Source organism: Myotis yumanensis, unplaced genomic scaffold (genome assembly GCF_028538775.1).
Source record: "Myotis yumanensis isolate MYYU_CA2020_CCGP unplaced genomic scaffold, mMyoYum1.0.hap1 SCAF_10, whole genome shotgun sequence".
NCBI classification, from domain to species: Eukaryota; Metazoa; Chordata; class Mammalia; order Chiroptera; family Vespertilionidae; genus Myotis; species Myotis yumanensis.
The window spans coordinates 6,150,111-6,177,642 of NW_027223761.1; the positions used below are offsets into that span (position 1 = coordinate 6,150,111).

A 27,532-nucleotide genomic window follows, 5' to 3' on the forward strand; every position below is an offset into this window, starting at 1 on the left:
AACCTGTGATCTAAGGGAAAAGACCACTAGTGGTCTATAAGGTCCAGAAGGTTGGTGACCGCTGGTTTAAGGAAACCTTTGGAACAGCAGTCGCCAATTGGGTGGTCCATGAGGTCCGAAAGGCTGGCAACCGCTGCTTTAGATTGTCAAATAAAATAAAAAATGATAACAGCCAGCACAATGATAGCTGTCCAAGGTGAGTGAATCAAAATTATACCTTTATTTTTTTCCAGATGGACAAAAAGTACATTTTTTGGTGTGCCACAGAATTTTAGTAATTAGTTTATGTGTGCCATGAGCTGAAAATTGCTGCCTTAAGTAAATCACTCCCTTCATCTTTCCACTAGTTATGGGCATTTAATCCTCTCGAACAACCAGCTTTACTTTGAGTCCTCTGGCTTTTTCCTATACCTACACATTTTGAGCTCCATGATCCATTTGGCTTTACTTGAGAATATTGTGATGCTTGCCAGCTTGGGCTCTAGGTGTTTGAGATTGCTGTTGTATTAAAGGGTGATTTATAATGCCCTTTTTGTTCTGAGTATTCCCCAGTGTGCCCCAGACATTGGGCAGAAGGTATGTAACTTGCCTAGGGTTATTAGATAGGAAATCACTCTTAGGGCTGGAAAAGAAACTTGACGTGTAGTTTACATATGCCCTCTAGTACATTCTTTTAGTTTCTTCACTAAGCAGAGTGGGATGCCCTCAGGTCTTACAGCTTGTTGAATTGATGCTGCTTTTGCCTCAATTTTGAATGGTTTTTAACTTGGACCTTGGCAGTAACTCCCAGATTCAAACATACTTTTGACTTTTTACCCCAGAGAGCTAATTGAAACCTTTCCCTTTTTCCTGCCTTCTACATACAGTTTGTGACATGGAATTAACCTTCTCTGAGGAATGCTAACGTTAACATCAATGGAAATGCAATTCTTTGCCTACTTTCATGAAAGAAAATTTACAATTTAATTTAAAGAAAAGCCCCAGTCTGGGATTGCTTGACCTTCCTAGTTATTCTCTGGCCTTCAAGCTTTTTTCACTTTTATATAGAGTATTGTGATATTGTAGATGGGTACAAGTAAGTAAACTTACCAAAGTCATGTTACCAGACTTTGTAGAGATGTTCTTTGAGGTTTTAAGTGGGAAAGGCTTTTTGAGCTTTGCTATAAAGCCCGTGTATTGTGCTCTCTTTCAGGTGGGATGTGTGTGGGCTGAAATTCCAAGCTGCGGTTGTGCATGAGAATACGCCCTTCATGGTACCCCCGTCTCCGGGAAGTTCTCGGCTCTGTGCGTTCAGTCCCTCAGGAATCGTGGACCTTAATTTACCTTGCTAAGTTCAGACCACCTCTTCTTTTCCTTTTTCCTGCCCATCTTCCTGTTCTTCCTGTCCTTCAGTACTTCTGTAGCTTCCCATTCATGTTCTGTTCCTAGCAGGCCCCGTTGTGTGCAGAAACTGGTGGGGTTGTGCCATCTCCTCACCTCCTGTTTCCAGTGGGTGTTGGATTTGGGAATGACCCTGGTGAGAGTGTCACTGCTTCTGAGTCTTTGGCCCAAAGGCTTGTGGCAGGTGGACACAAAGAGTTGGATCACTTTTTTTTTCTTTCCAGTGAAATAAATGGTTTTTCAACTTAGGAATATGTGTGCTTTGAGAGAGTTCTTGTTTGGCCTTTTGTCTGAGTTATTTGTCCCTGGAAAAGAGAGAGGAGGATGTAGTTTGACATTCAGCTCTGGGAGGACATCACTGTTTATTTTCTTTATTGTAGATAGACTTAACAGTGCCAAAGGTAAAAGGGTTAATACAGAAGAACCCAGGCAGGCAGTCTTATTCCAGTAAAGACTTCCTCCCATTGGTCCACCTTTGAAATTGTAAAACTAATTGCTTACTAGTAGTTTTGAGATGTAGGTTTTTTCCTGCTTGAGAAATAGTCATCTCCCACCCCTTACTATTACCATTCCAACTTCCCACTCAATACATTTAGTTGGACTTATTTCCAAGGAAGATGTCTTAAGAAAAGGACAGTTTTGAGGGAACATTCACGTTTTATGTCATTGGGGGGGCGGAGGGGGGGAGAATTATGGCTTCAACAGCATTCTACTACTTCTAGGCCAGTAAGTAACACTTTTTAATACCTTTCACCACCTATTTGTATAGCTGACAAAAATCTCACTAATGCCTCATTACTTGTACTTACAGCCTTTAGAATGATTGGCATAGCAAAAGGACCTCGCATTGAGTTTTAGATTATTTAACAATAGGATGGATTGGTGAGTGCAGGGAAGAGCCACTTCTTAGTTCTATGCTCCTATGAACACAGACTGTCTTCCAGATTTTATTTTTGTCTATACTTTCTTGCTCCAGTTTTAACATTTAGTAGGGCAGTATCTAATTAGGGCATTTCCCAGAGTCGTTCCACAAATAGCACCTACTGTATACTAAACATTATGCTTTTAGGAAAAGTGGTTATGGTGAAGGGAAATAAGAAAAAGCTGTTTTTAGTTGGGTGATTTTTCAGGATTTTTTTTTACTAAATGCTTCTACCCTGACTGATTCTTTCTAGTTCATAGATGGCCTAGATGGGAATACCTCTATATTAATATAATTTGTAATTTATTGAATATTTGCTCTATGTGAAACTTTGTGATAGGTGATCCATGTGTCTAATGCATTTTTCTGTTAGTTAAAATCTTCTATTCTACCCTCAGGATACAAATAATTGCTGAAGCTGGAAGCTGTTTTTGATGAGAGGTGAAATGATTAAGACAACAGTTCCAGGAAAACTGTTGGAGTGAAGAGGATTGGAGGTGGGAATAGTTACTCCTATGGGTCGGAAATGGTCAATGACTAAGATTATGACTAATATCTAGGCTGGGTACTTTGCTTGTATTTGTCTTTTTATCTTAACCTAGTTGGGTTGGTTTTCCACCACTTTGGAGGGTTGTGTCGCTTTGTTCCCTTTTTCTCTTAAAATACAGACCTGTCACAAATCTAAACTTTTATTGATACACTCCTTGGTCTTATGGGTGGGATTAGCAAATTTTAAAAGATGGAGACTAACAGTATTCATTGATTCAACAAATAGTGTGACACTGTATAAGGCAGGGGTCCTCAAACTTTTTAAACGGGGGGCCAGTTCACTGTCCCTCAGACCGTTGGAGGGCCGGACTATTGTTTAAAAAAAAAACTAGTTGGCTGCTAAGCAACAGGCAGCGGCGGCAAAAACACCCGGCGGGCCGGATAAATGTTTTCGGTGGGCCGCATGTGGCCCGCGGGCCGCAGTTTGAGGACCCCTGGTATAAGGTGTAAAGTGCTCGGGATGCCTACTGTTCTAGAGCTTACTTTTTAAAAAAATATTTTTTTTTATTGATTTCACAGGTAGAAACATCAATGATGAGAGAGAATCATTGATTGGCTGTCTCCAGCACGCCCCACACTGGGGGTCAAGCCTGAAACTCAGGCATGTGCCCCTGACCAGAATTGGACCCGGGACTCTTCAGTCCACAGGCTGACACTATCCATTGAGCCAAACCAGCCAGGGCATCAGGCATATTTTTTTTGCATCTGGTTGTGGTGCAGCCAGTTGGTGGGCAAGGTTTCCAGCTCGAATGTTGCTAAGGTTGTTCTCTCAGGAGGCAGCCCACCATGAGGCTGTCCTCGGACAATGATGGCACACCCTGGCAGGACCATCTTGAATATTGCCCTGCTGCACAGTGCGACTGTGGGCCCCTTGGGGGAGCTGCAGCTGTGGGCAGAGGAGGCCATATGTAGAGATGAAAAGACAGTGAATAAGGTGGAAGGTCAGCTAGGAGGTGTCAACGTGGGTGTTGGTGAGAGGCTGCTGCAGCGAAGCGTGGGCGACAAACTGGACTCTGGGCAGGTCAGACATGTTGGGTGCTCAAAGGAGCAGCAGATGGCCATTTCTTCACTCCTTTTTGTAGCAAAACTCAAAAGCTTTTTCTCTGGTTTCTGTTTCCAATTACTGCCTTCCATTTTCTATTCAACCTTCTTTAATCTGACTTATACAACCCTGCCAATCCGCAAAAACATTGCTAGTGATTTCATGTTGCTAAGTAATATGGTCAGGTTTTGTTTTTATAAACTTCAAAGATCTTGCTCATTATATTGTGGTGGTTTCTCTGGGTTTTTAAAAAGTTGTTACTTATTTTAGAGGAAGGGAGATAGGATTGGGAGAGCTAGAGCAATATATAGGTGTGCAGATTACTGTAATAAATAGGGTGGCCAAGCCTCATTGAGAAATTGAGGTTTGCGCAAACTTGAATGAGATGAGAGTTAGCCAAATCGACTTCTAGAATTCCAGATAGAACAGTTTTAGCAAAGGCCCCAAGGTTCCAGATTGTAGGTGACCTATTCTGATAGGACACCAGGGGCAAGAGTGGAGTGATGAGGAGAGAGTAGTAGAAGAGCAGGTTGGATAGTTAAACAGTGATCATCTAGGGCAGTGATGGTGAACCTATGACACGCGTGTCGGAGGTGACACGCGAACTCATTTTTTTGGTTGATTTTTCTTTGTTAAATGGCATTTAAATATATAAAATATCAAAAATATAAATCTTTGTTTTACTATGGTTGCAAATATCAAAAAATTTCTATATGTGACATGGCATCAGAGATAAGTTAGGGTTTTTCAAAATGCTGACTCACTGGGCTCAAAAGGTTCGCCATCACTGATCTAGGGCAATGGTCGGCAAACTGCGGCTTGGCAAACCACAGCTCGCGAGGCACATGCGGCTCTTTGGCCCCTTGGGTGTGGCTCTTCCACAAAATACTGACTTCTGCGCGTGGGCCACGAAGTTTCAATCGCACTGGACGTGCGCACCCGCATGTGGTATTTTGTGGAAGAGCCACACTCAAGGGGCCAAAGAGCCCCATGTGCCTCACGAGCCGCGGTTTGTCGACCACTGATCTAGGGCTTTTTTGGCCTTTATTCTGAGTGAAATAGCCTTGCATTGTTTTTAACCAGAGGAGTATTATGTGATGTGCTTTTTTTTTTTTTTTTTTTAATATATTTTATTGATTTTTTACAGAGGAAGGGAGAGGGATAGAGAGTTAGAAACATCGATGAGCAAGAAACATCGACCAGCTGCCTCCTGCACACCCCCCACTGGGGATGTGCCCGCAGCCAAGGTACATGCCCTTGACTGGAATCAAACCTGGGACCCTTCAGTCCGAAGGCCAACGCTCTATCCATTGAGCCAAACCGGTTAGGGTGTGATGTACTTTTTAAAAAATGGCTTTTTTGTCATTTTTCATAAATCACACAATTTTTAAGAATGTAATTTGACATATTTTGATTGTGTAACCATCACCCCAGTCAGGATATAGAACATTTTTGTCACCTGTGCTGCTTTGCAGATAACCCCCTCAGTCCCTGGTCAATTCTTAGTCTTCATCTACCTGTTTATATCTTTGGTATTAGTATCTTGACATAGGTGATTACTATGTTCCTTAACACTTAATTCATTTGACTTCCAGGACACGATCCTCTTGGTTTTCCTACCTTCTCAATTTCCTCTGCTGATTCCTCTCTGACCTCTTGATATTGGACGCTCTATGTTTTAGATTTTGGTCTCTGGTGATCCTGTGGATTCACATGCCATTCTGTATACAAAAATTCCCAATTTATATCACCAGTTCACATCTCCCAAACTCCAGTCTCATATCCTACTTCCCATTTGATATTTTGCTTGGGTGTCTGATATTTCAAACACCACTTGTATAAAACGGAACTTCTGGTCGTTGTCGTGGTTGAGTATTGACCTATGAACCGGGAGGTCACAGTTCGATTCCCTGTGAGGGTACATGCCCTGGTTGCTGGCTCAATTCCAGTGTGGGTTGTGCAGAATGCAGTCAGTCAGTGATTCTCATCATTGATGTTTCTAGCTCTCTCTCTCTCTCCCTTCCTCTCTGAAATCAATTTTAAAAAATTGAATTTGTCAGGGTGACATTGGTTAATGAAACTATACAGTTTTCAGGGGTACAATCAATTCCATAATGCAATTATATATATATATATATATATATATATTTATTTTATATTGTGTACACAACCCCAAGTCAAGTCTTTGATCACCATTTATTCCCTCTTTACCTTCTATCTCTCTCCCCCCTGCCCCCCTTACCCCTAGGTTTTTCATTTAGACTAAAGATCAGAGTCCATGGACAAGCCTTTATTTAAAGCCCTTTGTGATCTGCCGCCTCCTCTTAGCTCTATGAATTTATTCTACTCTCCTTTGCTTGCTAAGCTTCAGCCATACTATACTGGACGGACTTTTTGTAGATCTATTGAAGACACGCCAGGCCTCTCCTCCCTTAGCGTTTGCACCAGCTAATCCTCTCCAGATTATCCAACAGTAGGTTTGAGTTTTTAAGGTGAAAAAAAAAAATTGAACACGTTTTGGGGGCAATAAAAATGAATCTGGCTCTATCCTCTTCCATGTTCTTCTTTAGGTGGTATCTTCAATTCCCTTGGCTTTACTGTCTAGATTACGAATATTTCCAAATGTGTGTCTCCAGCCCAAAACTTTCTTCTCTGCTTAAACAAGCTGTATCTGGCCAAGAGGCCATGAAAGCTTGATACTTGAATCTGTACCCACGGTTCCTTCTTTTTTTTTTTTTTTTTTTAAAAGTGTTTTTACTGATTTTTTTTACAGAGAGAAAGGGAGAGGGATAGAGTTAGAAACATCGATGAGAGAGAAACATTGATCAGCTGCCTCCTGCACACTCCCTTACTGGGGATGTGCCTGCAACTAAGGTACATGCCCTTGACTGGAATCGAACCTGGGACCCTTGAGTCCACAGGCTGACACTCTATCCACTGAGCTAAACAGGTTAGGGCCCATGGTTCCTTCTAATTTGGAAACCCCCTGATCTGTCCAAACAGGTATTTATTTAGAGTTTCTCTTTGAGAACAGTGGTCATCAGTAAATGCTACTGGTTGTCAAGAGGAAAGGGTCAAAAGAGAAGAGAAAAACTTGATTATATAAGAAGTGACAGTGAAGACCTCTTATATAATGTTACAGACATTGGTTAGGTTTTTTTATGTGCTAGAAACTGGATCTCTGCAATTTTCACATCAAATCACCCCACCCCTTCCTTTCATTTCCCTAGGACCTATGGATTATAGGCCAGTGATGCTGCTGAACATCCTGCAGGAAAAGCTCACCTGCCCCCACAAAGTTAGCCAGTCCCAAGTGTCAGTAGTACCAAGGCTGAGACCCTCTCCTAGGTTATTTTATCAATCCCTTGGCTTTGTATACCATCTGAAGTAGTGCTGCCCAACATGATAGTCATAGCCACATACTGTGCTATGAGTGTAAAATACCTAAGGGATTTGAAGAACATAGTATGAAAAAGAATGTAAAATACTCATTTTTAAAATGATTATATGTTGAAATGATGTTTTGGAAATAGTCAAATAAAATACATTATTAAAAAGCATAGTTAATTTTACCTGTTTCTTTTTACTTTGCTAAATTGGCTATTAGAGCTTTTCAAATTACATATGTGGCTTGCATTTGAGGCTCACAGTATATTTTTATTGGTTAATGCTGATATGGATGCGGAAAGATCAAATTTACATTCTTGTCCCAAACCTCTCCACTCAAAGTTCACAGATCCAAAGACCTATAGTAAGTCCTCACTTAATGTAATTGATAGTTTATAACGAAACCAGTTTTATCATGTGCTGATAGTAAATAGTTAAGTTCTTACAGCATTCTCTTAAAACAACTTTGAATGAGGATCTGCCGTACTTGAGATTTTCCTGGGTTGTCTTAATATATCTCAAACCTGTTGTCTGAAATAAAACTCCTGACTCTCTCCCCACTCCAAAATAATTTCTCCATTTGTTTAAATGTTATTACCATCTATGTAGGTGCTTCCCTGTAGTTATCCTGGATTCTTCCTTGTTTCTCATTCCCCCTCAACCATTCTTTAGCATGTATCAAATGTTGCTACTTCTGTTCATGTCTTTGCCACAATATAGTCAAGACCATTCAGTCATCCTGTAGGACTACTACAGTGACTGCCTCTTGGCATCTCATTTCCTTCTTCCTTTTTTCCCTCTCTTCAATTTAATCTCCAGTTGTTGAGATGATATTAACTGTAAATCAGTCAACTCCATAACTTAGAACCTTTCAGTAATACCCTATTGTACTTAAAGTAAAAAGCCAATTCCCTATCTTGGTCATAATGTGGTCTCTACCCCACACTTGTGTCATATCAGGTCCTTAACCAGTTCTAACCATACTGACCCTCCTTTCAGATTCTCAAACTCCTGCTTCAATGCCTTTCAACCTGGGAGAACCTTCTACCAGATCACTTTAGGGCTAATTTATCCTTCTTAGCTTCAGGATCAAGCATCAGAGGGCCCTTTCTGATAATCTGTAAGAAGATGCTCTTTTCCATTTCCCCCACCACTACACCCAGTTTGTCTGCTTTGTAGTAGTTTTCTCAATTTTATTTTTTTGCTTTTTTATTAGCTAACTAGAGGCCCAGTGCACGACATCCCTCAGCCTGGCCTGCGCCCTCTCACAGTCCAGGACCCTTTGGGGGATGTCCGACTGATGGCTTAGTCCTGCTCCCCACCATAGGAGAGCAGCGGGCCTAAGCCAGCAGGCAGACATCCTTAGTGCTGCCGTGCCTGCCACTGCCGCTGTGCTCGCTAGCCGTGAGCCTGGCTTCTGGCTGAGTGGCACTCCCACAGGGGCAGCACACTGACCACCAGGGGGCAGCTCTTGCATTGAGCTTCTGCCTCCTGGTGGTCAGTGAAGTGTCATAGCAACAGATCGTTCTGCCATTTGGTCAATTTGCACATTAGCCTTTTATATAGGATACTTTCCTTAGGGGTCAGAAAATTAATTGCTCCAGTGCCTAACACAAAACAGGCATTTGATGATGTATATATGGAAGCTGCCATTGAACGGTGTGCTCTTCTTGGTAATATATTATCCTCTGCCTTATCCATTCAGGCTTAGTACACTGTCAATAGTCATTCCAGAAACACTGCCAGCATAGGACCAGGTCGTGGGGTAGGATTTGTGGGTGGCTGCTGTTAGGGCTGGAGTCTTGCCCCATCCTGTAGTCTTCAGCAATCAGGTGGTGGAACTGTTTAATAACCTAGCAGGGTTCTTAGCTTAGAGATTTGGTGATCCTAAATGCAGAGCTCGAGCATGTTTGTCTCTGGGTCCCACAGCTGGGCAAGAAATGGAAAGAGGGGGAGATGGGATCTGTTGATGATAGCTCTCCTCCATCTCTCTGCACAGATAGTCACTATTGTTTTCACAGTAACCTGTCCTTGTCCCTACCTAGCATTTATCAGATGTAATTAGGGTTTGCTTTTCTACTAGGAACTACATGTCTTGTTCACCACCCAAATCCTGGCTCATAGTAGGAATTCAAATTAATTCAGGAGCTTTTAGTGTGAGGGGCCTCAGTGGACTCTGAAATGGTCAATGTACCCACAACATGCAATTTTTCATGTAAGAACTGAGGTTTAGAAATTAACACATTTGTTCCTACTCAGCAGTCTTACATTGGATAAAAGCTAACCCTTTTCCCAGTGTTACCTATTCTAGGAATGAAAGGATTTTCTAAGGGAAAAAGAATTTGATTCATCAAGGCTATTTTCCTCATATAAGGAACCTATTCTACCATCTAAACCAGCGGTCACCAACCTTTCAGAGCTCATGGACAACCAGTGGTCCGAGGACCACCGGTTGGTGACTGGTGATCTAAACTGCTGTCCAATACAGTAGCCACTAGCCACATTCAGTTAATTGTAAGATTTCAAAATTGTAAGATATTATCAACTTCTCAGCTTCAGCCGAGACCGGTTTAGCTCAGTGGATAGAGCGTCGGCCTGCGGACTGAAAGGTCCCGGGTTCGATTCCGGTCAAGGGCATGTGCCTGGGTTGTGGGCACACCCCCAGTGGGAGATGTGTAGGAGGCAGCTGGTCGGTGTTTCTCTCTCATCGATGTTTCTAACTATCTATCTCTCTCCCTTCCTCTCTGTAAAAAATCAATAAAATATATTTAAAAAACAAAAAACAAAAAAAAAACTTCTCAGCTTCATTAGCCACATTTTAAGTCCTCAATACCACATGTGGCTAATTGTCAAAAAAGTTTAAAGCTCAGTTTTTCAAGCCACATTTTAAATACTACAAATTGGTATCTACAAATTGGACCTCACAGATATAAAACACTTCCACCATTACCCAATGTCTTACTGGACAGTGTTGATGTAGCACTGTTTTTGCAGAATCCACTGTTAAGTTAGCACAGAGGAGAACCGGAGATTTTGGTGAGGCCAGCAAACCTGTATATATTGATTTGCTTTGCAGGGTATGTTGCAGGTCAATCACAAGGAAATTCCAGTATCTTTGCTTAATTCTTTGTGTACTTCACTAATTGGAGTATATGCACTGACAGGTTAACCTCTCTAGATTGTTGTATCCTACCCCCAAAAAGCAGAGGAAAATTTTGTTTCACCTATGTCAGGATTATTTTAAGTGTAAGGATAAAATATGTGGGGGAAATGCTATATAATTATAATCACAGGTAATGAGAAACATTGATGCCAGAGTGGAACGTTAATTGGTTGCCTCCTGCATGTTCCCACCTGTGGAACCTGCCCATTACCCATGCATCTGTCCTGATCAGGAATTGAACCAGCAATCTTTTGGTGCATAGGAAGGTGCCCAACCAACTAAGCCACAACAGCCAGGGCAGGGCAGTGAGAATTTACATGTCAACATCCATATAGGATACAATAAAGCTTAAGTAGGGTTGAATCTGTCATTAAGTTTATTTATGGGGATCTAAGTAATGGTAATAAAAATGTCTATAAATCTTTTTGTAAAAAGATCTAGAGGACACATTTCTTTGCAGAATGTTGTCACTGTCAGTCAATATCCTCGTTTTTCTGCTCAAAATATTAGGACGTTTCTCTTCTTTCGACCTCTCACAACTCTTATTCATTTTAGCTAAAGTTTAATCCTAGCAGAATATTAACACCATGGGAAGAGAACTCTTAAAATAGTTTGTAAGTGAATTTAAACAAACATACACTCTGAAGTCAAATGAAATCAACCTGAAAGGTCCTTGGTCATACTCTGGCTCATCCTTTTCCCAATGCAGGGTTCTCCCTATGCAGCTTACTTCTGTTACTACTGACCTGGGTTTGTGGAAAGTGTAGCTCTGGTTTTTAGAGAGGAGGAGCATATTTAACAATGTCTAAAAATGCTAGTTAGCTAACTTCTCTCCATCCTCTGCTGAGGCTACAATACTTCACTAAATACTTCTACAATCTAAATTTGAATTCATTTGAATTTTGTAGTTTGAGCACCACTGAGAAAGAATCAGAAGATAATTGTTGTAAATAACATTCACACAAACACAAAAAGATACTTAAGTGTTAGAAACGTTTATTTGTCAAAATATTTTTAAAAAATGGGAGGAGTGGAGCAAAACAAGGCTAAATTTCAGCAAATGCTGTACCACGATCACATGTCAGACATAAAAAAAAAAAACAACAACAAACAAAACACCCCCCAACCCCACCCCAGTGGTCCTAGCAATTTCAGAGGATTAGCTTCAATGTTAAATCCAGAGCTAACAGAAGAGGAAAAGGTTGCTTGCCACTAAATGGTCATTTTAAAGGCTAAGGAGATGTTTCAGGTAGACAGGAGGAAGGATTCAACTCCTATGGAAACCAAGATAAGAGGGGTTCCACTGTATTGGAAAAAGGGGATGCCAGCATAATCCTTACCTAGTGCTGCTCAAAGGCTGAGAATATAAGGAATAGAATGAAAGGCTACAGACCCTCATATTAGGAAAGAAAAGTCAACTTAGAAGAATTAAATTAAGAAAGAAAACATAGTTGGTCACAAACTCCTTTGTTTACTGAAACATGAAGCAATGGAAACATCCCGGCAAAGGGGACCGCGTGAAGCAAGTTCTCATATATGACCGCAGCCCGAGGGTTCAGTCCACAATTATCCTACCTGAAAGAGAGCACAACACAAGAGGCTTATACAATGCCTGGAGAGCAGCTTGGCTCCGAGTACAAGGGCCCTGGTCCTGTCCTGTATTCCAGGGGGAAAAGAACAAAGAACAAAACAAAACCAAGTCAGACTGGATCAAATCTACCCCATGTAATTACCCAGGACTCTTATATATAGGAATCTACTTATAGCTATAATAGAACTAGAAGCAATCTATCTGGAAGACTGCTGTGTTGATGATAAATACATATTTCTCATGTTCTTACCCATTTTTTAAGCAAGACAACTTCTGTAATACACGGCTACTCTTACTATACCAAAGGGCATACAGACATTATCAAAGACTGTAATTTAATTTTTGGGTCCAGGAAAAGCAGAAGATGCTAAGATCTCAAATATGGCCAACTGCTCTATTTATTCTAAATTTGTTTCATCTTAATCTTTCACAGTTAAGTTTTCAAAAGGAACAATCACAAAGGGTATCAAGGAGTGTTTATTTACCCTCCAACATTACCTACAGGTCAGTCAGATTTAGAACCATAATTCTAGTAGTTCCCCTAATTGACCACATCTCCCTTATCAAAAGAAGAAATCCTTAAATTCTCTAATTCTTCCATTGATGATGGAAGCTCCAGACACCAATGGCTGGGGGGAAAAAAAGTTAACTCACACCAAGCTCCTCTACTTATTACAGACAAAGGGCCAAATCTTGGTCTTGATCTGTGCCAATGGACTTCAAAAGCTGTGACGTTGTTGAATCAGTTCTGCTAGAGTGAGACCCGAAATTGGATCCCCAACCGTTCTGGAGTATTTCATCCTGGCAGCCTCATTACCATCAGGCTCCTGGGACTGCAACCAACTCAGGGTTAATTCAGTCCATTTGAGGTTCACACCTGGAAGGTAAGTTTCTTTAAAAGTCATCGTTAAAAAGAGGTTAGTTGAACAACCACTGCTTGAACTCAAAATTCACTTTAAAATAACTAGGCAATATCCTTTAAAGATCACATATACTAACTTAATATTTAACTTTGAAACATTCAAGAGAAAGAAGTTATGTGACAGATAATACCACCTTATTTTAGAGGCATATCCCATTTCATGGCAGATTCAGCTGTATTAAAAGTAAAAAGTAATGGCAAACTACACAAGTTGTAAGGTTATCAACTTCACATGAACACAGTACTGCCCAGTGGTCTCAGGAGATCCCAGTCTTGTCATGGTCTCATGGTCATAAGGGTATCACTTGCCATAAGTTCATGCCAAATTTGCTTCTCACTATGAAAAAGGGCAGTTCCTACTGCTTTGTTTTCTTCTCCATGACAAAACATGTACCAAAGAGATAAGTTAGGAACCCTGGAAACTCAGTGGTAACTAAGTTTAACTTTGCTACTAGGCCTCCCATTCAAGTGATTCTCAATTTCAAGGTACAAGGAAAACCAGAATAGAAAGTTGTCATGATACCATTTCTACTTGAAGAGACTTATCAATCTAATTACTCTTGCCCTTCTAACATCTTTGTATACATTTTCTGAAGTGGGAAAAATTAAATTCCCAGGGTCACCGGTGGGATTTTATATACATCAAAAATTACCCTTTTTATCTAGTTCCTTAAATGTTCCTCTCAAACCAAACCAAACCATACAAAACTTGCTGGAAAAAAAGGGAAGCATCAGGCTGAACATGAAAGTATCACTGACTATGCAGAGATACAGCTTACGTGCCCATGTACAATGAGATGCTCCAGATCAGCGGTCGCCAACCAGTGGTCTGTAGGTCCCAAAGGTTGGCAACTGCTGCTCCAGATTACTAATAAGGGACTTCATGGGACAGTGGCATCAAAACACTCTGATTTCAAGCAAGTGTCTTATAACTAAACACCTAAAATTTTATAAACTTTATTTGGCTTATAGCTATATATTAGAAGAGGTTCCTCTGATAAAGGTTAATAACCCAAGTAGTATTTTTATTAGCCAATTAGAAGTCTATAAAGGTGTAGTTAAAATTCTCACTGTGACATGCATTATTAACTCCTGAACCTGTACTCTTCAGCTTATACCACAGTGACTTTAGTGGAAAGATAATGGGTTTAGGAATCAGCCAGGCCTGAGTTTGAATTCTGGCTCTATTTCTCAGTTACCAGATGACTTCAGGCAAAGTACTTAGCCTGAGGCTTAGCTCCCTTCTCTGTATAACAGAACATATCTTAAAGGCTTACTGTGTAGGTGAAATGATACAATATATACAGAGGGCACTTAACAAATGTTAGCTCTCTTAACTATGTTTCTGTAACCCAGATTAGCTTACACTTAATTAAATAACAGTATTCTCACTAACAAACTCAGTTTCTTCTAACAAGTAATTTATACTTTTTGGATACTAATGTCCTGACAGCAAACAGGTGGCTTTAGCTTCCCCTCTACAGCACGGGTCTCTTTCAAGGGAACTAAATGGGATCTTTTAACCACACCTACCCCACTCTCACCTCCAGTTTTTAAAAGGCTGAATACCGCGCTCGGTCCACATACTGCTCCCGTTCATACCGGGCCATGTCATACAGAGAATTCCGTGCAGCTGCTGAAGCCTGAGACAGCTCACTGTCTGGCCCATAACCGTAGCCCTCTCCAACTGTGGGGAGCACAGCTGCAGCACGACGAATGGGGCTCCTGTCCCTTCCATAATAGGAGGAAGTGGTGGCAGCAGCAGCAGCCATAGCTGAGGAGGCAGCAGCACCTGAGTTCGGCAACAGGTGTCTGTCGTACGGATCAACAGAAGAGTTGAGGTGACTGGTCACAGCTGTGTTCTGGACTTGAGGCAGATGGGACATGGTCTGTTCTGCGTAGTTGTATGCAGAAGCTGCTGCTGCTGCTGCCACTGCCTCATAAGAGCGAACCCGGTAACGCTTATAGTAGTCGAGTGCTCCATATGCATCGTTGTAATACATGGATTCCCCATAGCCCATGGTGTAAGGCGTGCGCACGGCTCCGTATTGTTCATTATACTGCTCAGTAAAGTCTGCTACGCGACCCGTACGATCTACTGGGCACTCTTTAGACCAGTGCCCCTCCTTCCCACACCGATAGCAGCCACTCTGGTCTCCCATCCCAGGGGCAGTCCGAAGGCGGCTTGTAGACAACTGCACGTGCATTCTTTTGCCTTGAGAAAATAGATATAAGATTTATTATAACTCACTCAGAATTCTTTATCCTCCCCAAAATGAAAGTAAACTAGTTGGCACAAAACACACACACATCCACACACACACACCGGAGATCCTGTTTCAGCAATCCCCTCCAAAAGCAGTTAAAGTTTTAATATAGATGAGAACTAGAAAATTTGGGTCCTCAGAGACCAGTCAACACTTTCTACTTACACTAGGTAGACCGAATTTCATCCTACTTCTGTCTCCACAACTGCCCCCTGCCTAATCTAGAAATGGAAAGTTTCCACTTTTCACTGCTAAGACTGTGAGATTTTATTTATTTTAAATGGGACTATGAGATTTTAGCAATTCAAAACCTGCCAATTCTTCCAAACCAAATATCCAACAAAACCTTAGTTATGTCCGATTTGGAAAGTATCTTACCAACCTCTCCCTGATTTATTCAGGGCCATTAGGCCTGAGCATTTACTGCAGCTTAAAGACCACAGCAAACTTCTGTCCATCTTGTTTCCTCCAGCCACTATTGCAGTTGTCACAAAAGGCTATGTTGGTTACACAAATCATACCTGGTTCATCATATACTTTATAACTCTTCAGATTTTAACCCCACCCCCACTTTTTTCAGCATGCCTACTGTGGAAAAGAATTCTATTTGACCAAGGTCTCTCAACAGCAAAATGAGATCTTGAAGTAGTACTGGTTTCTTAGGGACGTTGTGCTCCCATATAATGGAATAATTAACATTTCATCCTGTCATGTAGTTTACAGTTCTTTATAGGGGATTATCTACTTGTTAGAAAAATGCAGCATTTGTTTAAAGTCCTCTGGGCACCCATACAAACAAGCCACATTCAGGGAATGACCAGCACCAAGGAACAGCTAAGAAGAAGAAAGTCTCTGCCCTGGGTTTGTGTACCACCAAGCCCAGACACCCTTACTGATGAAAGCATCCAAGGTCTTTAAAAGCAGTTTGAGAAAAGGAGTATTTGGGTTAGTATTTAGTCTCAAACTGCCTAAGACTTTGGAGATCAAGTCAATGCTTTTCAAATTATAGCCAAAACACAGCCAGTACAGACATAGGGAACAGGGGCTTCGCATCACTCTTAAGGGCTGCTCAGAACAAATTTCCCCCCTCCGCGATCAGCAAGTTGCTCTCTCTTTGACAGACCTTGTTCTGGATGCAGTTATGCGATAGGAGGCCTCGTGCTCCACCATCCTGTTGGAAACAGCCCGATTCAGGACGGCAGCCAGAACAGCGCCATGCACTGACCCTGAGAGGGGAGCGGGTTAGTGCAGTAATATCACTTTAGTCAAACTCATTTCTGCCCAATGTCTAAGATTCCTACCACCCCAGTTTCCAGCAGTTGCTGCCTCCAACTTAAACCTTTCTTTAGCAGAAATAAAGGTGCTCAGATTTTTAATTCCAACTGCTAGCAGAGAGGCAGTATCCACCATACAGTCACTGATAGTCAACAGATACCAAATGGCAATAATTCTCTGAAAGCAGCATTTAGCCATCCCACTGTTTTCAGCAATTTGAATATGCTTATTCCAATTCTTAGAAGTTAAGGACCACATGCTAACTATGCATAGAACAAAAACACACAGATTTTCTTCTCCAATTTATATAGAAGGTGTAGGGTTCACTATAATTGAGACTGGAGGATTACAAATTGTCTTTCAGCCATGCATGGTGACATTAATCTGTGTGACAGACACAAACTGTGCTCCAATTGTGAATTCAGACTAACCAATCTAAAAAGCAGCCAATCCAGGAAACTTAGAAATACATTTTTAAGAAAAAAATTGCAATTTAACTTGCTCTTTACTTTTATAGATTTTGGGTGTTTTGTTTTGTTTTTTGAGAAACAAAACCCAATGATTTTTCCTTGATGCTTCTGTTACTACATCGTTTTTATCCCTGCTCTAAAGATTGGAACTTCTAAGTTTATAGATATCTGTGGCAAAATCTACCTCTAGTAGTAGCTATGAAAAGGACTTAGGTTATTTTTACTTATTTATTTTTTTTACCTAGAACTAAAAGATCTATAATAGAAGGGATAGTGTTTTTTTCCCCCAACACAATCTTCCCAAAGATTGTAACTATGCTTTTAATTTAAATCCCCTAAAGTTTTTATAATTGAAAAATACTGTGCTTCTCTATTATCTTAAGGAATGAGAGCAAATAAAACTGAAAGGAAAGTAAATTTTACCACTCCCCTACACTTAGAAAACATAAAGATTTCCTGAGACCTTCAAAAATTACTGAAATGCACTGCCAATATTTTTCAGAAAACTAGCCCAATAAAAGTGTTTTCTTCGGAATTCTGGAACAGAAAGGAGTATTAAAATGCTGAGGTGTGCAACCTGGGGTCCTAATTGCTGAACTCCTATCATTGCCAGGATCCAGAGTCTGGGGATGTAGCTGACACACAATAGTACTTCAATTTAATGCTTGTTTACATATTGGGGGGAAAACACAAAACACCTGAACGCTTACATATTCCCAATTCAGCTGCCTGAACTGTTTGTTACTTAGGAATGCTTTAAGGTTTTCCAATGCAAGCTGTTTGCTAACTCAATAGGGGTGCACATTCACTGCTACTGTGGAGAGGAAACAGATCCTGAAAGACCCAGGTAAACTCAGATTCTGCTGCTTCCTTTTAGAAGTCAAACAAGTCAGAAGCCTAAATGTCAATCATTAACATATGAAGTTTCAATAGATGCCTAAAGTGGTATTCTTTAGACGCTACCTTCATTAAATACCTGCAAAGAATTTATCAAAAAATGTGATAAATTGGTATCTGGATTGTATTTTCTGTAAAACTGCAACTTACTATCCAACTAGAGGCCCCACGCACGAAATTCGTGCAAGGGGCTCGGCCCTCGCAGCCACAGCGACTTGCCTCAGCCCTCACAGCCCTGGCTTCCTCTGGAAGGTTGTCTGGAAGAAGTCTGGTCTAATTAGCATATTATGCTTTTACTATTATAGATGCTAAACTTTCTCTTGTCATCTGGGGGAAAAAAAGCTGGTTATAAAAACATCTATGTGTGTAACTCAGAGTACTTCCTCCAGAGGGGTCAGGCTAAGAACATGAAAACCAAATAAAGGATCTTTCTTTCCAGTGATTACATTGTAAAAAATCTTATGAATCGTGTGTAGTCGGATATCCACTTCTTAAAGTAATTAAACCTGCTTTATTAAAACACACCTTCCTCCCAAACCAACTTCCCCCAATTAAATGACTTTTATATACATATTTTGGACCCTATCTCTTTATTCAACTGTGAAGTTTCTCTGCAGTTTTTTTTTTTTAAAAAAAACAAAGCTCATCTTAGATTCACTACATATTTAAACAAAGGTCATTTTAGATTCACCACATATTTTAAAATATATTTTTATTGCCTGACTGGTGTGGCTCAATGGTTGAACATTGACCTATGAACCAGGAGGTCACGATTCAATTTCTGGTCAGGGCACAAAGCACCGACTCGATCCCCTACCTCCTGCATGCCCCCCACTGGGGACTGAGCCTGCAACCTGGGTATATGCCCTGACCAGGAATTGAATTATGGATCATGGGTTGATGCTCAACCACTGAGCTACACCAGCCAGGCTCTCTGCAGTTTATACCTGACTTTAACTGCATTCTTTTTACATTTTGCTTGTTACCCGTCAAAAGAGATCCCACATTTTTCTCTGCCACTATTCATGATTCCCTCCCCTATCAAATGAAAATACTAAGAATATCTTTAAAACTGTCTGAAGTGCAACAGCTTTCCAAGATAAAATAAGAATAGCTATCATGCCCAGCTGGTGCAGCTCAGTGGCTGAGGGTCGAATCATAAACCAAGAGGTTATCAGTTCAATTCCCAATGAGGGCACATGCCCAGGATGTGGACTTATACCCCAGTAGGGATGTGCAGGAGGCAGCCAATCGATTATTCTCTCATTATTTATGTTTTTATTCCTCTCTTGCTCTCCCTCTCTCTGAAATCAATAAAAACATATTTTTTTAAAAAGCTATCATATTTTAAATAAGTTTCTAACCATAACAGAAACATTCATTGTTGTGAACACTCACCTTTCACCACATAGTGTTTTCACTGTTAAAACACTTTCACACCTATACCTCATTTTGGCCTCACTACTATTCTGTGAAGGAGGTACCACAGGGGTTACTAACTCTATTTTGTAAGTGGGGAAGATGGATAAAACACTTGTCCAAAGTCATACGACTAGTTAACAATAGCAAGTATCTAAGGACTTTTGCCCTAAGCTTTAAAGAGCAGCTAAAGGCCAGGGTACCACTGGCTGTGACCAGAGATATTTGCTGCACTATCTGCAATCTCCTCTATTTACAAACTTTCTTACCCTTTTCTGGTCAACTTTTCCTCTTCTTCCATTTCGTTTCTGTTTTCTAGGTTTAGCAGAGGGCCCTTAAGTACTTCTTAACAACTCTTTTACTGGCACTCAAGACAGAAAATGGTGTTAATTTATGACCCTGAGAAGTGGCTGTAAATGTGTAGTTCATCAACAAAAGCCTTGTAGAACAGTGCTGTCCAACAGAACTTTCTATGATCATGGAAGTGTTCCATATCTGCACTAATACAGTAGCCACTCACCTCATGTGCATTCTGGGTGCTTGCAATGTGTGCAGTACAACTGAGAAACTGAATTTTAAATTGTATTTAATTTCAATTTAATAGCCATCTGTGGACAGTACAGTTCTAGAGTCATCAGATGACCTCCTGTACCTTTATGATTGGTATAAATAACATATTTACTAGAATATCTTACTGGATCTCCTTAGAAGCAGGACCATCATTCCCATTCAATCTAATTATTTTAGAATTGTTTACCTTTAAAATTAAATAATAGATGGGGCAGAATACAGACAGTCCCTGACTTACGGTGGTTTGATTTTATGATGGTGTGAAAGCAATATACATTCAGTAGAAACCATATTTTGATCTTTTCCCGGGCTATCAATATGTGGTACGATACTCTCATGATGCTGGGCAGTGGTGCCCCAGCCACAGCACTTCAGCCATGTGATCACAAGGGCAAACAAATGATACTCTATGGCAGTGGTTCTCAATCTTCCTAATGCCACGACCCTTTCATACAGTTCCTCATGTTGTGGTGACCCCCAACCATAAAATCATTTTCGTTGCTACTTCATAACTGTAATTTTGCTGGTTATGAATCGTAATGTAAATATCTGATATGCAGGATGTATTTAGGCAACCCCTGTGAAAGGGTTGTTCAACCCCCAAAGGGGTCTCGACCCACAGGTTGAGAACCGCTGCTCTATGGTATAGTATTAAATGTATTTTCAACTAAAAGATATTTCCACCTTGCGATGGGTTTATTGGGACATAAGCTGAGGAGAATCTGTAGTCCATGGTTTCTGGCTCTGCTTGAGCTGAACAAATTTGAGCACTCAAAAGACACTCCCCCCAATCCAGATTCACCGCCCAAATTTATAACGTAGGGATTCCTCCACATGTTTTTGTTTCTCTTGCCTACCACAACCCATCATGCATGGTAGTAAAGAGTATAAATTCTACACATCTAACCTCTCAAACATAAGGCTTCCTGGTCGTAACAAAAGCCAGACTTTTAACCTCCCTTCTCCCATGAGGTTCTCATACCTAGGCAGATTAAACTTCCAACAGCATTGAAATGAGTGAAGCCTGAAGGATAAAGTAACCCAGAGTTTGTGTAGTTGTCAACAATCTGAAAAGGATTTGGCAAATCTCAAGAATGGTAGACATACAATCTTCCTATTATTTCCAGCTAAAATAGCATGTAAGGAACTGCCCTGCCAGCCCCATGGTCCTGTGTTCTTGCCTGTCTTGACCTAGACCCCACTCAGTTCTGCCACCAAGACCCCAGAGCAGTTCACCTTGAAACTCTGTGTTGTCGAGGCCCCTGATGGCCTCGACCGCATCCTCTGCCCGCTCCATGTGTACGAAGGCATAATCTTTCACGATGTCACACTCGATGACTGGACCGTACTCCTCAAACTTGGCCCGAAGCTCTTGGTTGGTACAAGTGGGACTGATGTTGCCCACATGCAACTTGGTTGAAGCTTTGCTCTTATTCTTGCTGGCTTCCACATTGATGTTCACCCCGTGCAGCTTGTAGTGGTGCAGGTTGCGGATGGCATCTTCTGCCGCCGTCTTGTCCTCTATGTGCACGAAGCCGTAGTTCTTAATGATGTCACATTCCAGCACCTTCCCGTACTGCTCGAAGAGTGAGCGGATCTCCTGCTCTGTGGCCTCCCGGGGCAGGTTTCCGATGAACAGCTTCACCATCCTGACAAGAGCCTGAGAGAGAAGAAACAAAATTTCCAAAAGTTAGGGGTGCATTGGACAACCTCAGTGCGTTGCCTTTGGTTAAATCCTCCGCGTACGTTCTTGGTACCTTCAAGACCCTCGCACAGGCGTCCGTTATTTTTTTCTCAATAGAAGGAGAAAGGGTTGTTCTCAGGGAGCCGTGTGCGCTGTGTGGGGCACACAAACTGGAGGTCGGGGTCAGTATGCATTGCCTTCTCCATCATCTCTGTGAAATGAGGAGCATTTGAGTGACAGGCTTAGCGGTTTCACGTCTTAAAATACTCTTTCGGGGCAGGAAAGAGAAGAGCTCAAGCAGGGTCCAGAGGCACATATCTGAGTGTCCCCGGGAGCAAGGTTTTGGAGGGAAATCTGTGTACCTCTCTTCCCTAGGCTTCACCTTTCAAGATACTCTCAAAATAAGGCCCCTGGGGCCCCAATCCAGGACACCTCCCTACTCGCCCCCGCCCTCCCCAGCGGCCCAACCTGCAGCTCCTCGGTCCCAACAAAGGCTCGACCCGACCCCTGCCCCGCCTCCTCCGGAGACCCGGCCCCGCCTCCTCCCGTTGTCTTCCGCGGACCTCCCTCAGACAAGCCCGGGGCCGTCTCCGTCCGCTGAGGCCCGGCTTGGGCCGCCCCAGCCCGCCCTCGGGCTCCCCACACACCCACAAGACCCCCCTCTTACCTCCGGGGGGCGGCGGCGGCGGTGGCGGCGGCTCCCGCGTCAGAGAGAACCCTACAAAATGGCGAAGGCCGCTCGAGCCTCCGCGACCCGGCCCGTCCTCGCGCGCCAGCTCACGCACGCGCCAGTGCGCGCTCCCCTCCCCTCCCCTCCCCCTCGCGGGAGCCGGGCGACCAATCCCACGGCCGCATGTAAATGACTGCCCCTGGCTCAGCTCCCGGCGACCCCGACACGGGGGCGGGGCCAGCTGGTGACGGCACTGCGGGGCAGAGGTCAGCCCGCCCCCGGCCCCAACTCGCCAATCACCACCTGGAAGCGGGGGTCGGGGCTCACGCGTCAGAAAGGATCGGGACGCAAACGCTGCCCCGGTGAAATCAGAAAGCCGGTGTCACCAGCCATCACAATGGGGGCTGCTGTAAGGGCCTGCTGCAGCGGGGGTGCGGGGCCGGCAGCTGATGACAAAGTTACCTCACTGGGTCCCCTAAAAAGGGTTGCCAGCTTGGTACAACATTTTAGACATACACATTTTGAGCAAACCTGGGCATTTTTTGTAAAGCTTTAAACATAATTAAGATTTTTTTCATTGCAAACATGTTATTCATTGATGATGAAATAGAACCAAAGCCGGCAGAGCTGGGATAGCTCTAGGAGGCATTCTATCAAGGCTCCCCGGAGTCATGTTCCGTTTGCTCACGTGTAGACGTGGCTGGTTTTCTCCCCAGCCAGGGTATGAGCTCTGTGTGTCCTCGCAGCACCGCGTCTGTGGTGAGCGCACCGAAGGAGTACTCGGTGCAAAGGCCCGGAGAGGTGCCTTGATTTGGGTGGGGGTAGGGGCTCCACATCCACACAGAGCTGCTGGGCTAGACAACTGTGAGTCCCAGGGCACTGCGCGCCTTCAGGATTCAGCTGTGGTCTAAGGGCACCTCCTGGTGGCCAAAGGGAGGCTATCAGGTAGGTGGGTTACTCCCTGTCACCCTCCAACAAAGAGTAGACGTTTGTAGAGAGATGGACTGTTTATCTCTGGGTAGAGCATGCCAGGGTGATTGTCAATCACTGTTCCTCACTGCGATGGCTTCATAGATGCTGTCCTGATACCATCAGGCACGAATTCCTGAGGCTGTCTTCCTCCTCCCTAACTATTTTGATATGTTTCTTTCACTGGGATCTTTTTGCTTCCCAACTAATTCAGAAGAGGCACTGTTCTTGCAATTCTAATAACAGTCATGCTTGTCTCCCACCTACTGGTATCTACCTCTCTCCTTCCCTTATTCTCTGGCCATTTCCAGTTTCTCTCCACCCTCAAACATTTAAAACATGTATAGGGACCTCTTTAGCTATTTCTGAAATAGCTTTCTCTCATCTTCACTATACCGATGTCACAAATGGAGGCTCTGAACCTGCATCACCCACCTTTATGCACTGTTTTGGGTTCTGTTCTCTCCAATTCCCAGAATTTTCTGAGGTCACCAAAACTAATGTCCTTTGATTAGTATTAACCCTTCTAAACTTTTCATTTCATTCATCATCCTTCTGTTTTTATACAGTTTCTTTGCAAAGCTCTGACTGTACCATTCCATTTCTTTCCCCTGTTTCCTTACTCTTTTCTTTTTTTGAACAAAGAAATTGACAGCTTTAATGAAATGAAACCCTGTTGTTACCCACATTTCACAGATGTGGGAAGTGGGATTCAGAGAGGCAGACCACTGGCCTGTGTGACTGCACAGTCCCCTGAAGCACAAGGCCACCAAGCCTCTGAAGACCCCAAATCACCTCTGAACCCAGCAGTTGACTACCAGTCATGGAGGGGACACCACCTCAGCTCAGGTTTGGGGGATAAAAGACCAAAGAGAAGTGATGTCCCCACAATCCCCTAAATCCAGGGGGTCAGGTTTCCTGGGGGCTCCCAGCGGGGCCAGCTTCCTGGGTTAGAGCAGGCATATAGCTGAAGGAGGAGGACAGGCAGAGGTTCCAGTGGGCCACTGACCTCGGCGCACTGGGCCATGGTGCTGGCCTCCACCGTGTAGATCTTCATTGCTCCAGCTTGGGCGGTAAAAAATGACACTTGTCCTTGAAGTCCGCGTGGTTCTGCAGTAGCGCACGCTGGTAGGTGCCTGCCGCACGTAGTTCTGCATCACGTTCTGCTCCTGGGACAGGTGACCATAACACTGGCTCGGTGGACTCTTCCGACCGCTCGCTGAACACCGCCCGTTCTAGGGTACAGCCCCGGCAGGACTTCAGGGTGTTGTAGAAGGAACAGAAATCATGGGGTGTAGCGAACTGGATGAGGCCGCTGTTGCAGCCCAGGGTGATGAGGAAAGGATGCTTGCCCACGCGGCTGCACTCCGTCTCACGGGACACTGAGCAGTTGAATGCACATATAACTTCATGGCCGAAGAGGGCGATGCCTGCCGACTCCGGGCCGGCGCACACCTCGAGGCGCAGCGCCTGCTGCTCCGTGTGCCGCTGGATCTGGCCATTCGCGTCCCCAATGGTGAGGAGGCGTCACCGGGGAACGCAGACACAGTCGCGCAGGGCCCCACCTGTTTCCTTACTCCTATCTCTTCCCTTTTATCTCTTCTCCCTGCCCCTCATAGGCAATCATTCTAATGAGTTTAATGTGTATTATTTGTTTGTGTTCTTGCAAGACATGTCTTCTTAGGGCACATTTGCTTTTTCCATTAAAATGTTTTACGTGGAAAATTTCAAAAGGCACAAACTGAGAATATTATAATGAACTCCTACGGACCGTTTACCCAGATTTGACCATTACATCTTGCTGATACTTCATCTAGCCCCTGTACTCTTTTGGAGGAGGGCTGGAGTTTTTAAAAGCAAATCCCAGACATAATGTAATTTCTCCTATGAAGGCCTCATTATCTGCCTCTAATTAAAACACCCAGCGTATGCTATGGTAATATTATCTGATACTTATAGTCAATTTTCCCCTAGATTCTTGCAAATATCTTTTTACACTTGGTTTCTTCTAATTTATGTAAATTGTGTTGTAGAGCTCATTGTTTCTAACTTTTTTCACTAAGTGCTATGTTACTGTGTCATATCTAACAACTGAGTAATACTCCATAGTATGCAACCACCATATTTTTCCGATTCGTCTCTGAATGTAGGGCATCAGGTTACCTCCAACTCCCCACCATTGTATACAAGGTTGAAATTAGCATCCTTATGTTGGTTATTAATGCCCTAACAGATCCATGTGAGAATTTGGGAGGGTATAAACTCAGGGTGAAATTGTTAGGTTGTTCTCTAGAAACCAGTCCATCCTTCCACCTATAGCTGTGAAAACAATAATGACTATCTGTGCGGGAGATGGAGGAGAGCTATCATCATTCCCTCTTCAGTCTTATATTTTGTCAACATCAATGTTTTTTTAAAATATATTTTATTGATTTTTGACAGAGAGGAAGGGAGAGGTATAGAGAGTTAGAAACATCGATGAGAGAGAAACATTGATCAGCTGCCTCCTGCATGTCCCCTACTGGGGATGTGCCCGCAACCAAGGCACATGCCCTTGATCGGAATTGAACCCGAGACCCTCCAGTCCGCAGGCCGACGCTCTATCCACTGAGCCAAACTGGCCAGGGCAACATTAATGTTTTTACCTTTCACTTTTAGGTCTGTAGTTCATTTTGAGCAGTGCTGTCCAAATAGAAATATGTGAGCCATATACATAATTTAAAATTGTCTAGTAAACACATTTAAAAAGTAAAATGAACTTTAATACTTTTGAAACCCAATATAGCTAAAAGATCATTTCAACATATAATCAATATAAAAATTCATTTTTGTTTGTTTTTGTTAATCCTCACCCAAGGATATTTTTTCCATTGATTTTTAGGGAGAGTGGGAGAGAGAGGGGAAGACAGAGAGAAACATCGATATAAGAGAAACACATCGATTGGTTGCCTTCTGTACGAGTCCCAACCAGGGCCTGGGCCGGGGAGGAGCCTGCCCTTGACCAGAATCGAACCCTGGATCCTTTGGTCTGCAGGCCGACGCTCTATTCACTGAGCCATATCGGCCAGGGCAATATAAAAATTCTTAATGAGCCCTGACTGGTTTGGCTCAGTGGATAGAGCGTCAGCCTGCAGACTGAAAGGTCCCAGGTTCGATTCCAGTCAAGGACATGTACCTTGTTTGCGGGCACATCCCCAGTAGGGGGTGTGCAGGAGGCAGCTGATCCGATGTTTCTCTCTCATCGATGCTTCTAACTCTCTATCCCTCTCCCTTCCTCTCTGTAAAAAAATCAATAAAATATATTTTTAAAAATTCTTAATGAGATATCTTAACTTCTTTTTTTCTTCTTCAGTCTTTGAAATCCAGTGAGCATTTTACACTTACAGCACATCTCAATTCAGCTAGCCATATTTCAAGTGATCAGTAGCCACATGTGGCTTGCAGCTGCTGTATTGGATAGCACAGATCCAGCATTCACCCTTGGAGATGGTATTAGGTAAAAATGTAAACATATTTTTAAAAATAATTACTCCATTTTTATGTCCATATTTCCCCATTGATATGTGGTGCCCACATTATTGTATTTTTGTGCTCTAACCTGTCTCACATCCCTCACTGCTCCATACCATTCTGTCTTCTTTCCCGGAACTTTTCTTCCACTCAGATCTAACGTGTCTCCCAAGACTTACTTCCTGACCTTAGGCTTATTATCTTCTATGTCCTGTCCTTGAGGCTTCATGCACTCTGGTAGCTTTAGCTGCCATGTGTATGTATGTGATGCCCAAATCCCACTTTCATCCCTTTTCCATTCACAATGACTGATTGCACCATTCTGTAGGACCCTCGCTTACCTTTTATACATTAAAATGATAATTGCTCCATTAATTTCTCACCCCCATATACATTTCCTCCTAAATTTTCCCATAATTGCTTTCCTCCCAACCCCCAGGCCTGCCTTCTTAGTGCGTAAATACCCAGATTCCCTGAACATTCCGCAATGCTGACTTTTCCTTCATATAATGGGGATTTTACAGTTGTACCTGAAGAACAAGAGGTTACAGTGGTGATGTATTCTTCCATTTAGTCCATGACAGATTGTTTTAGTTATATTTATCTACATGTTTACTACGGATATTTCCAAATCTAATTTTCTTAAGAGAAAGGGATATTCTGTGGGCCATCTGGTCTACCAGATCGCATGGTTGGAAGCCATTCTGGGTCTGTGTTGTGCTAGTTCTGGGCCTGCACACACCTGACCCTGTCTTTGTCATGACTGATGATAGTCAGGGGTCTGCTCAACCAAGGCCCTTAGCCAATTATGCTAAAGATAGGGCTGCTTTCCTATAAAGACCTTC

At 42.8% G+C, this 27,532-nt stretch overlaps 2 protein-coding genes across 12 annotated transcripts in view; one reads left to right on the top strand and one right to left on the bottom strand.

The window, feature by feature from the left end:
• The window catches only part of RBM4 (RNA binding motif protein 4), a 14,351-nt gene extending 6,877 nt beyond the window's left edge, over positions 1-7,474 (top strand). For 2 of the 5 annotated variants that reach the window (XM_070427595.1, XM_070427597.1), the window contains one exon: positions 1,193-1,628. Coding sequence is in view for 3 of the 5 variants with exons in the window: in XM_070427597.1 (XP_070283698.1) it covers positions 1,193-1,212 (20 nt within the window). In the remaining 2 variants the exon portion in view is untranslated. The other 3 variants (XR_011472945.1, XM_070427596.1, XM_070427598.1) reach the window with 3 other exon arrangements.
• A 3,943-nt stretch (positions 7,475-11,417) lies between these two features.
• Positions 11,418-22,296, bottom strand: RBM4B (RNA binding motif protein 4B). 7 transcript variants are annotated; one of them, XR_011472946.1, is made up of 4 exons: positions 22,206-22,296; positions 21,091-21,514; positions 12,689-15,171; positions 11,418-12,099 (listed from the first exon to the last, which is right to left on the bottom strand). XR_011472946.1 is itself a non-coding variant. In XM_070427601.1 (4 exons), exons 2-3 carry the CDS (start codon positions 21,500-21,502, stop codon positions 14,510-14,512), a joined length of 1,074 nt encoding a protein of 357 aa, XP_070283702.1. In that variant the 5' UTR covers positions 21,503-21,514; positions 22,206-22,296; the 3' UTR covers positions 11,418-12,018; positions 14,501-14,509. The 7 variants fall into 7 exon arrangements, 6 of the variants coding, with proteins under 6 accessions (XP_070283702.1, XP_070283703.1, XP_070283704.1 ...); XM_070427601.1 differs by having other exon boundaries at positions 11,418-12,018; positions 14,501-15,171; XM_070427602.1 differs by having other exon boundaries at positions 11,418-12,911; positions 14,501-15,171.
• Positions 22,297-27,532: the final 5,236 nt, after the last annotated feature.